The sequence below is a fragment of the Micropterus salmoides genome, unplaced genomic scaffold (assembly GCF_014851395.1).
Source record: "Micropterus salmoides isolate LMB-PRFRI ecotype aquatic unplaced genomic scaffold, ASM1485139v1 Ms_hic_scaffold_16, whole genome shotgun sequence".
Taxonomy (NCBI): Eukaryota; Metazoa; Chordata; class Actinopteri; order Centrarchiformes; family Centrarchidae; genus Micropterus; species Micropterus salmoides.
In genome coordinates, this window is record NW_024040707.1 from 3411418 (window position 1) to 3423710 (window position 12293).

The following is a 12293-nucleotide window of genomic DNA, read 5'->3' on the forward strand; positions in this document are numbered from 1 at the left end:
CACCAACCCCCTGAACCAATTCTGCTAAACTACAAGCACAATTCAAATTGCAGTTCTAAAACACACTTTTTTCAAAAACACTACACACAATTCTCTGCTTTTGGCACAAGTTTCATGCAGAAAATATCTTGTTTTCACAAGGAACACACTTCCATTCAAATATGCACACTGACTCATCACAAGGGCAAACACCCGTCACACAGTGGATGCCAACATTGGAAACAGGGGCAGAGCCGGACGAGGACGAGGACGAGGACGAGGACAGTCAAGGACCGTAATCTCTGATGAGATCCGAGCCACTTTGGTTGATCATGTGGTCAACCATGGTCTAACAATGAGGGAGGCTGGGCAAAGAGTACAGCCAAATCTGAGCAGGTACACTGTAGCATCCATCATCCGGACTTTCCGAAATGAGAATAGGTAAGAAATCTACTCTCACTAGCAAATTGCAGTACTGCATATCAATACAGTACTCAATGAGTACAGTAGTACAGTATTGCCTGTGGACTGTTCTGCAGGACTGTAAAAATACTGTAAGTATGTTTCAAGTATTTAGGAAATGTATTCCTACTTTCTATTTACAGTATTTTACTATTTGTTTGGCAGGACTGAAAGATTACCAACATAAGGTGGTCGGGAACGTCTTCTGTCTCCTGAACAGGAAACTGAAATCATAAACATGGTCCTAAAAACACGCCATAACATTACAGCAAATACAAAGAAAATAATAGAAAACAATGACATATTTCAAAATATATAGGGTAAGCTTATCAACACTGGACCGTGTCTTGCGCAGAAATCATCTCAGGATGAAGCAGTCTATAGGGTGCCATTTGAACGCAATTCAGAAAGAGTCAAGAATTGCAATATAACTATGTGCAAGTGAGTCCCACAATTGATGCATACTCTCAACACTGTATACAGTGTACCCACCACGGCGTCATCCATCACCATGCTACCCTTGGCCCCTACAACACCGCCCATCTGATCACATTCCTGGACACCCTACACAACACACTCATTCCACCAGATCAGGTAGATGGCTCAGAGCAGCTCAGGTACGTTGTCATTTGGGACAACGTAAGTTGGTTCGTAACTGGTTCACTGCCCACCCACACTTTTTAGTTGTTTATCTCCCTCCATATTCTCCATTCCTCAATCCTATTGAGGAATTTTGTTCTGCCTGGAGATGGAAAGTGTATGACCGAAATCGACAAACGCCTATACCTCTTCTCCAAGCTATGGAGGATGCATGTGGAGATATAGCAGCTGATGCTTTTCATGGCTGGAATCGCCATGCTAGGCGATATTTCCCCTGCTGCTTGGCCAGGGAAAACATTGCTTGTGATGTGGATGAGGTGTTGTGGCCAGACCGCAACAGAAGAGAGGATCCAGCATAATTTATTTTTAGGTTTTTTTTGTTTGTTTTTTACTGTAACTGTGTACAATAAATTCTTCTGTTTTGTATGTAGTGTATGTGCAACTTTGTGTTGGTTGGGAATGGGATGTACACTGTGTACATTGTTTTTGTGGGACAAATAAAATATTTGTTACCGTGTATTTGTGTGTTCTGAGTATAAAAACAATATTCTCAAATATTTTACAACACACTTTGAGCACATCAGTGTTCAACTGGTTCTTATGAATGTCTATTCATATGATGGTTTGTGTGTAATTTGAAAACAATATACCATTTTGAGTAGAACTAACATTGTTTTGAAGTTTCATTTTGCAGGAGAATTGAGGGGTTTTGCCCATTGTGTGTGTGTCTTTTTTGACTTGCGTGTAGAGTTCTGAGAATATGAGGCATTCTTTCAGAAAATGTGTGTAAACAATCGAGAAAAACTAAGTGGACACAGGGAAAGGACGTATCCTGTAACTGACATGGAGGCACTGATTGCTTGTCTAATTGTTTGAATTTTGTCTGTGAAGAAGCAAGCAAATTAATTGCAGGCCCTGGTGGATAGAGGATACAGACACAGGAGGGTTGGTTAGCCTGTCGACAGTAGCAAACTCACCTGCTGCCTTTTATAGCACACCTGAGTGCTGCGTTTTTCAAATTAACACATGTGTGCTTCCACACCTGCTGGATGTGATTATCCAATTTGTTCATTAGTGTGGTCACTGGCAATCTGGGGCTTTGTAATGACAAGGAAGTAACCTCACAATCCCTATCTGTGTCTAAGGTGTGAAAATGTGTGTAGATTTTACAAATCACTGTATGTAATGTTTGCAAAAAGGGTGAAGCAGACATTGTGTGTAACTTTGTGCAAATCTGTGGAGGTGTTTTGCTCATTGGAGTAGAATTTAGCAAATTGTGTGGAAATTTTTATTTTTGTTTGTAAACAATCGTAAAAAACTGTAAGAGGCAGAAACCTTGAGCAGAACCATGGCTCAGGGTGGGCGGCCATCTGCCTCGACCAGTTGTGGGGGGGGGTTACAATAATAACAATAGGAATAGTAACAATAATTGCAGCAGGTGACTCGCAGCCACAGATCCAGACTCCACAGCTCCAGAGCCAGAAAACCTGCAGGAAGTGATAGGAGGAGAGAGGAGAGGGACGAGAAAGCACAAGACTACCAGAAAGGGGAGAAGTTGAGTTAGTAATATTTAATATATAATATATATAGAATATAATTCAAAAAATGGAATATTAATATTTATTGCCTGTTTTGAACAGCGAGGCTTGTGATGTTTATGTTGTGTTGAAATAAATTAACATTTTCAGTCTTGAAATAGTCTGAATTCTGAATTTCTTTAAAAGCCGTGGTCGACTCTGTCCGGGCATGACCAGTCTGTAATATCACAAATACAGCTTAATCCCAAAACATCCACAAGATAAATTACATTTGGGCAATAAACCATATAAATAAACAAATCAACAAATGCATGGCATACATTACCACAGTGGGAGATCAGTAATTTACTTTAGTATAAATGTTTTATGTAAACATGTAGTACCATCTTTCACCACACAGGTTGACCATTACAATCAAAAGGGGTGCTGCTTCATTCATTTGAAGAAACTAAAATATCTGGAGCTGGCCCCCCAACATAATACAAATAAAGGATGACACACAATGACTTCATTGAACTAAAATAACAATGACAAATAAAAGTTGAAATCTGGCTTCTCTTGGCTTTCATTACAAAATGACCCTTAGTCTGGCGTATTGAGTAACTGGTAAATGCTGGACTGTATTGATTCTTTATGTTTTTCTAAATGTTTTGGAAAGAATAATAAGGAATCCTGAAATAAATGATTAGTATCATCAGATATCATTTGATATCTGCCAAAAGAAAATGGAACCTTACAGCACATTATAAGCTGCACAGTACAAAACCAAGATTCAAATGCAAACATTACTATTTGTATCCGGTCTTAAAATGAGTCCCTCGATCGAAGTTCTGGTAGATGGAGTCTTCACATGTGGAGACTGGAGGACAGTTCTCATAGATGACGGACTGAAAATAAAACAGGAACGACATCAAAACTAAAATACAGTGGCCAGACTAACAGACCAGACATTTATTATTCCTAAGCAACTGTTAAATAGCACATTTAGAGCAAGAAGTACAAGGTAACTTCTAAAGTAAGAGTAATAGCAAGATAAATTGTACCATAATAAGACCAGCATAAGCATAACTGAGTAAAATCAATATTGGTGCAAAGAATTTAAAACAAAGGATGTAGAAGGGGACACTGCACTGCCTACAAAACACTATGTTAAGAGTACTTAACTCTTAACATAGGACCAACTGAGAACCTGACATTTCTATCCACAGGGCCACACTATTCTTCTCCAAAGTCATCTGTCAAAAAAACATAGTCACCTCCACCTCCATCTGTACGCTGCCTGCATTTCCTCTGGTGTTCAAACCAGTATTCCTCCTTGTCTTCCATTTGTAGATGACCAGCAGAGAAACAGCCAACAGCACAAGAACCAAGGGCAGGCACACAACCAGAGGCAAGAAGTAACCTGGGCGAGGGACATAGGAGAGGGCTGGGAGGAAAGAAGAAAGAGAGAGAGACAAGTAGCAAATACACGGTTTATTAAAAGGGAACTTTTTATCTTTAACTTGGAACATAAGGTGCCCTGTGAAGTTTTTGATCACTAGTAGAGCTATTTTGTTTCATATGTTTGACCCTGTTGTGTTGTTTTCATGCAAGCACATCTTGGTAAATGTAATAAAGATTCCTGCCAAAAGACACCAAATCTCTGCGTTCAAGTCAGTTGTTAGACCTCAAGGATACACAGTGTTTTGGTGTTTTAAAGTGCGGCAACACAAAGGAGGCTAACCCTACCTGTTAGCGCATCTGCTATGCTGGATTTCCAATTTCAGCAGTATGCCTAACTCTTTTTATCTCCATATCTAAGTCCTGCCGGGGTTTTTATTGATATATTATTTTGTAAAATTTTTCAAGTGTGTGCAGTTCAGACATTTGACAGTTTGTAAAACATATATCAGTTAGCACACGAACTGTTCACCTGTGGATGTCCTTCAGGTTATACTTACTACATTGTCAGACTGAAGGACTACAGCCTCAAGGACAAGTTACAAATATGATACAGTATTTTTTATGGGCACCATATCTCTGATTTATTATCTATTATCCATATTGACTAAACAAGTTCACCATTTTCACACAAAATTGACATACCTCCAGCCTCTCTGCCTAGACCTACTATATAAATACACTTTTTAAAAGCATTTGTTAAAAAAGATTGCTTGCAATAAAAAATGGAAAATAACTTAAAATGCTTTAAGAAAGGTTTATTTGCACGATAAGCAATGTAAACTTAGAAGGAACAAATGTGCATTGTCCAAAAAAAGTAACTTAAGCTAAAAGAACAAGCCGCTGATTACAGCATATATACTATATTTGTACATTTTGAAAAGACACCTGCCAGCTGAATTTTGTGTTTCCTTTTTATAGAAATAAAGACATTCCCACCATAAATTGGTGCAGAACATTTCTCCAGAACTCAGAAAATTAAGTGTTTAATGCTGAAAAACGTGTTGAGGAGGACCCTCAGACTCCCCACTCATATACTGTATTTCAGCATTGAATATTACTTCAAAATAGGGTTAAATGGTTAAAAAGTTTATCGTCAGATGATAATAAATTACTTTTGTTGGGAATTGATACTATAGAAAAACTGTATTGAACAGATAGTATGTTGATTAGTGGTTGTAATTACATTGTAAATACATTTGCTGAGTGACATATTAACGTCCACTGCTCACTTTTAAGGTCTGACGTAACGTTACAATTATTCAGTTAGGAACAGTGATACTTTTACTTACTCATTCAGTTCGTCCTCTATTGTCTGCCACTCCTTTTCTTGCTGTTTTAATACTGTGGGCGTTTTTCTTTTTTAAAAAGATATTATGTGCATTTCTTTATCATAAACCTTCTTTACAAAGTGAGTAACAGCGAATAAAGTATGCTGCAAACGTCTTTTTCATTTCGGCGTCAATGAATCTGATCGGCCGTGTGAAAGTTGTTGACATGCTTAACTGAATTACTTACACCTGGCTTGACATAGCCACTCCTCCTGAGCCTGGTTTGGCCTTTGTGAAACTGATTAAGCCAGGATGCACTGATCACACTTGGTCAAGCCTAGCTTTATCTCTTATCCTGGATTTCTAAATTCTGCTTTTGTGAAACCGCCCTCTGGTGAAAGAGAAATCGCGATAATCAGACAACAACCACAAAACACAGGCAATCTCAAATAAAATAGGAAGTAAAGCATACGACACACAAAGAAAAATGTAACACAGTCCAACAGAACTTAGAACAAATGCCAACAAACCAACCAAATCAAAAGCACAGAACAGCAACGAGGAACTAGAACAAAGACGGAGAAACAAAAACTAATAGCAAAATGAGAGCTAAACACAAAATCCAAAAAAAACAGGCCTTAGCAAGACTGAAACAGGAAACACGGAGAACACAAACCCAAACCCCTAACAACTTCAAGCACTGGTGGACAAGTCTACTTGTCCGGCAGTGGTTAGGTTTGAGAGGGAATGTGGCTGGAGAGAGAGACAGAAAGGCAGAATTTGACCGTCTACATGTAAATTCTGCATGGCAACTTTAACAAAAAAGAGAAAAATCTGACTCTGAAAATATGTGACTTTTGTCTTGATGTTTCTTTACCTGTTACAGTATCTGTTCAAATCACAAACATTATAGTCTGGTATAATAAGAGGGCATCTGTAGCATCTTTAATAAAAACCTGATGATCTTTACATCATGTAGACTTACAGCTGAAGATAAAGATGAAAATAACTGTAAATTTTAATGACAGACACTGATCGGCAGGACTAACAACACACTGTGAAACTGTACCTGTCAGCTGGTTGGTGGTTTCAGGGAAAGCTGGTGAAGATGTGAAACTTCCCGAACTGGAGCTCTGAGTTGTTGCTTGTGTGGAGGCTGTTGGGACTGATGTTGGTCCAAGAGTCCAGTCTGGTTTTGAAGTGGTCGGAGCTGTGATCAATGAAAACACAATGAAACAATCAGCTACTGAATCCATACTGAAACATAGAAGTCCTGGTGAGAGAATGCCCATTGATAGAGTTGGTTTGTTCAATTAATGGTCACAAAAGCAAATTCTGTTGATTTGATTTTTGCTGACAAGAGAAGGTCTAAGTTTTCCTGCTCAACACATCGCACAAGTCTTAACATGATCTCCTATATATTGGATGTGGGATCATTAAATGCAAATACGTATGATCATTAAGATGAACTGTTAGGGGTTAAGGCCCTCTCTGGTTCATGTCCATCTTGTACTTCTTTTTTTAAAAATTAACGTGCTCTGAACAGGAGGTAGATGGATTATGAAGACACATTTTTATGACATTCAATAAACCAAAAACTCACCATCTATGACAATGATCTGAAGTGTGCGGTATGAATCTTGAGACAGAGCTCTGCCGTAACCACACCTGTACTGTCCTGAGTCTGACTTGGTCACCTGTGTGATGGTCACATACAGTCCAAATACAGATCCTTCTATATATTCAATGCTGTATCTGCCACTCTGAGCTCTGTTTTCATCTGTTTCAATGATAATGTCCTCTTCTTTTTTACATTCACCCTTACATAAAAACTTCTGCTTTCCATAGACAGTATCGCTGCATCCAATTTTCATATCACCTCCTTCAATACCTGTACGGATAAAACCAGAGTTTCCCGCTAGCAGTTCTGTTGAAAAGAGGAACAATCATTAGTATCTTTCTGTACTTCCTGTAAGACGCTGCAGTCAGATCACAATACTTCCTGCTTCACATTAACACAGACACACTGGGAGCTGCCCAGTACAACCGCAGTGTGTGATTAGAAGGGAAATCATTTGATCTTATATTAATAAAATCCAGTTCATACATCATAAATAACTCACATTGTTCCCACTGTTTAATAACATTTTTTTCCCCAAGCACATGCAAAATTAGACATCAAAAGGGGCTCAAGAGCACCTGCCCAAGTGCTATTTTTTCTGGGTTGCTTTTTTAATATATATATATATAGAATGTGTGTGTGTGTGTGTGTGTGTGTGTGTGTGTGTGTTTGCACACAGCTTCCCTGTCAAACAAACAGGAGTTTGTTGGTGGTGAAGTGGTGAAGAACAAAAGACTAAGCTACCAATGCCTCAAGCTAATTAGCCAAAAGAAAAAAGCTGAATGTTATAGTTAACTTGTGACTCGCTAACGTGCATGACTCATGAGATCAACTAATGTAATAAGTCAGCTAAAGTTTAGCTATGGCAATATATCATGGCCATACAGGCTAATGTACTGTGCTTAACTGAGACATTATAGGTGAATACAATGAAATTTGTGTCTAATAATGTCATCACACCACATTGATATGCAAATTAGGAGTTAACTAATTAAAATGCAAAGCAAACAAATTGTTATTGAAACTATTAGGGCTGGACCCGAATATTTGAATATTCGATCGTTGGGTACACATTCGATTTTCCATTTTGAGATTCGCTGTTTTTTTCGCGCGCTTGACCTCCGCTGACATCAGTGAACGTAACACTCCAGTTCACATCAAAGGGAAAACAAAAAGAAGCCCTCAGCCGTGTGGGAGCACTTGACAGATGGCAGTTATGGCGTTCATTAATATTACAATTGCTTAATTTCATTACAGATGAAAATAGTCAAATTTCCTACAATTTTAAATTAATCAGTAAACTGTAGGCTGGAAACAAACAACATAATGAATACATTATGAACACAATTATATTAGGCTGATTGTAGAAGAAGAGCATTTAGTCGCTATAATAAAAGTTAAAAGTGAATTTTACAAAATAACGTGTTATTTAGAAATACTGCTGTCCGCCTGGACGCCCACCCGGCTAAACTATTCCCAGATTCTGCTCTTGACCTGTTCGGATCAGAGTACTATTAATTACTATCAAAGCATTGAAGCTCGAAAAATGTTATATATGTATGAGACAAGTGCATGTGAGGGAATTAAAATAAATTTGTAATTGGAGTTCTCTTAATATATTTAACGTTTTGTTAAAAAAACAAAACATTTTTAATAAATAATTATGAGAAGTGCCCCTTTTTGCACTTGAGCCCCTTGCTCTACCAAAATGTCTGTGCACGTCCCTGATTTTTCTTAGCTTCAAAAATCATTACATATGTTGAATATACTAAATATATCCGGTTTAATGACTTTCAGTAGAAACTCACCATCTGAAACTCTGACCTCAAAGTCACTGAATGATTCTGGAACTGAAGTCCCGCCCAGACCACACCTGTACCGTCCTGAGTCAGACTTGATCAGATTTGTGATGGTCACAGACACAATTCCTCTTCCAGAAGGTCCATCTCTGTATTCAATGCTGTATCTGCCTCTCTGAGCTCTGACATCATCTGTTTTAACCAGAATATCTTCTGCTTTACATTCGTTCTTACAGAAGAACTTCCTGCTTCCAGACGGAGACAGAGACAAGTAGCAACTAATTGTGCTAGTTCCTCCCTCAGCTCCTGTAAATATGTAGACTTTTGCGCTGACGAGCCCAGTGTTTCCACCACACAGTGCTGTTGGAAAGATGAACAGAGAACCCTGATGGTCAGTACTTCCTGTGCTGTACACTGACTGTAAAACAGACTGCAGGTAAATGAGGACTAATCCACACAAAGAAGCAGAGGTGACACTAGGTACAATACAGGGTTGTCCAGTTTGGGTTTGAAGCAGTCGAAGCAGTGATCAAAGAAAACACAATAAAACAATCAGCTACTGAATCAGTACTGATACAGGGAAGTCCTGATGAGATGAAATTAGATGCTGCTCATTGATTGATAGATAAATAAATCACACATTCTTCTGTCCCGACCAGTCAGGATGGAAGAAAAACACAAACGGTATAAATTTAAATTGTTTTGTTATTGTTTTATATTTGAAATGTCTGACATTGTCCTTTTTATAATAATTGCAGATATATTATGTCCTTTATCTTAATAAAAATATATATAACATTTTATTTTTAGAACATTAATAAAATGAACATTAATAAAAACGCGGCACATTTTTTCAGACCTATGTAGATCAGCCTTAAATTTAGACTATCCGTAAATTCCTGCTTCAAATCATATTGACTGATTTACAGGTCAACCAATCATTTCTGTCTCACTCACAATATTACTGCGTTAGCGGAACGAAAGAAAGAAGTGTTTCAATCGTCACCACAATGACTGTTAAATGTGACTCGCCTCTATACTGAAAAACTTTGATAGGGCAAACTTCGGGACGTGGTAAAGTACTAACTAATCTGGCATATGCTCTTGATACATGAAACAATAGACACAAAAATAATTACCGCTTGAGTAAATTTAGTCTTAGTTCAGTTCAGTAAATTCAGTTCTAGTAAATATTGTGTACTGTGTGCTGACATAGTTTTGACATATCAGACTTATACGGGCTTTCAGTGTTACTTTGTCCTGTGTTTCGTCCGTCCCGGCTCTCCCGTACATAAATGAGCAACAAGGAATAACAGATGATGAATACTTTAGTTTAAATTGCTCAACATGTCATTACAATGGGCTGGAAATGATGCAGCAGAAACTAGATAACGTAATTGATCAAAAACAACAGGACATCTGAATAAGAACACAGCAACTGATAAGTACAAGTCATCCAACATTTGGACAAATGTCCAGCAGTGTGTGCTGCAGCTTTAAAGAGACAGTCAGGTAATCAGTCCTCACCTGAGAAGAAGCAGAAGAACAGAACACGGTGGATATTCATTCTGAATTTGATCCTGATGGAGACAAATCATTCAACTGCAGGAGAACTGCCTCTATCACTTCACTCTTTCCACTCTGTCTGATCAGTCAGGAAGATGAAGTTGCTTTAACTTAACATTTCCTTCCTCTATCTCTCTTTCTGTCTGATCGTTTGTTTCCTATCTTTAGCTCTGCGCACTAACTCAGTCCTTATAAAGTCTGTGAAGACTGGTGCCCAGTCTGCTGGGTGATTTGGTGGAGCAGCAACTTTTCCATCAGGGTCTGAGCTGCTTGTATCTGATGCTAGTACATCTCTGGCTGTGCTCGTACTGGCTGAGGCTGCCTGGTTTTCGCCTGGGTCTGTGCGACTCGCTAAAGATGTCTGGACTGGTTCTGTGCTAGAATACTATTGGCTGAGACTGGAGTCTGTGCTAGTGTCAGTGTGTTGGCAAAGAGGTCACTGCTAAAATGCGTTTTATAAGTATGATAAGTTTTATTTTGTACGTGCGTGCATGGTAATCTTTTCCGAGCTGCAGTTTATAAACATGGTTGCCCGGCTGCGTTTATCCAACTTAATAAATGGTCGTATTTCACTTTAACATTTTTCAAGTCTGGCAGAAGTACACAACATTGTAAACACTTCATTTCACAACACTGACCAGTAGTTTTTGAAGTTCCTTAGCATACACTTTGTTCTGATCCCTGTTATGAGCCTGTTTTCACCTTTTATTTATTCAGGTTTCACACCTGGGTGCTGCCTAGTAGAAGCACAGTCTGAGGGATTTAGGACACCTTAGTGGTGGTAAACGAGGGAAGGCAAGCACTGCATGTTCACTTTCCACACCTTAATGTATCCTGCCAGCGCGGGGAATGAACGGGCGACCTCCCCCTTCACAAACTTGCTTCTCTAACCTTTGGGCCTCTGCCTTGCAGCTTTGTATTGTATGATCGCCACCACACTTGGCATTCATCATTTTACCCTGACAAGCCCCACCAACATGTCCAAACCTCTGATAATTATAGAAGCCCAACAGTGGCTTAATGTACTCCCTAACATAATATGCCATACTCCCAAGAAACACTCTCTGTGGCTCTACACCAGGGGTATTCATTTAGAATTCAAAGATGTCCAGTTAGAGAAAATTTCCTTAAGCAAAGGTCCGGAACATCAAAACGACTAACTTGCATTATCATTCAGGGCCATAGCATATAGTTGTATCAACTTATATGTTTTTAGTCAACAACTGACAATATTTCAACAATATTCAGTTTTCACATCAAACTGGAGGGATAATAAATACGAACTACTCTAATAATAAATTCTAAACTATGTAAAGTGCCTAATTTTTAGAAAAAATCTTATAAAAAGTGTAGCTTGAAGTGATGAAGCGCAGTCTTAACCAATTTTATAATAAACACATCTTAGCAAATGAACAGCTGTAATGCTTCCTTCTCTCTTTCATTCCCTTCTACAGAGCTACCACTTCCCTACTTTCTCTTGTTCAGTCAGAAACATGAGCTCTAGCTTGTCCTGACAGCTAGCATTGGAGATCTATGAGATATTCTGTTTTGAAACTGCCCGTGGTAATCTGTACACTTTTGATTAAAAGCCATGTGAAATATATTTTCTCTTTCGCCTCCCCTCTCCGTGTGCATTTCCAAAACGTCTCCGGTGTATCTCACTTGCGGACGTCGACTCGAGTCGACTGGACTGCACAGATTTGATTGGCTGAGCAGCGTCACATGAGATGATTTGAGCAATGCGATTGGTCTGTGAGTTTCCTGGGCCGCTAAACAATAACAGTAAATGCTAGAAAAGCTGCGTGGGTTAAACCAAAGTCTCCACCTTGACCACAAACCTCCCCACACCTCTTGCATCATTATCCTGCTTCATATATTGGCAACAAACTCTTAATATTCGATTTTACAATATCTTGGCTGAAGATCCTTGCCTATCTGACTCTCCAAAGTGTGGGTAACATTTAAGGCATTCACTGCATCTCCTTGATTAGTTCCCTTAACGTTGAACAGCACAACA

The 12293-nt window shown here is 38.8% G+C and overlaps 1 protein-coding gene across 1 annotated transcript; it reads right to left on the reverse strand.

Moving 5' to 3' along the window:
* Positions 1 to 3070: 3070 nt before the first annotated feature.
* Positions 3071 to 10328, reverse strand: LOC119905012 (CMRF35-like molecule 1). Its single transcript, XM_038721679.1, has 6 exons — positions 10238 to 10328; positions 8720 to 9070; positions 6894 to 7217; positions 6360 to 6500; positions 3836 to 4005; positions 3071 to 3466 (listed from the first exon to the last, which is right to left on the reverse strand). Exons 1-6 carry the CDS (start codon positions 10275 to 10277, stop codon positions 3368 to 3370), a joined length of 1125 nt encoding a protein of 374 aa, XP_038577607.1. The 5' UTR covers positions 10278 to 10328; the 3' UTR covers positions 3071 to 3367.
* Positions 10329 to 12293: the final 1965 nt, after the last annotated feature.

Excerpts from the sequence above, each read along its gene's own strand:
- LOC119905012 (XM_038721679.1), bottom strand. The coding sequence starts at position 10,277 with ATGAATATCCACCGTGTTCTGTTCTTCTGCTTCTTCTCAG. Across the intron at positions 7,218-8,719 it reads TGAGGTCAGAGTTTCAGATG|AACTGCTAGCGGGAAACTCT; the intron begins GTGAGTTTCTAC and ends TCTTTTCAACAG. Across the intron at positions 6,501-6,893 it reads TCAGATCATTGTCATAGATG|CTCCGACCACTTCAAAACCA; the intron begins GTGAGTTTTTGG and ends CATTGATCACAG.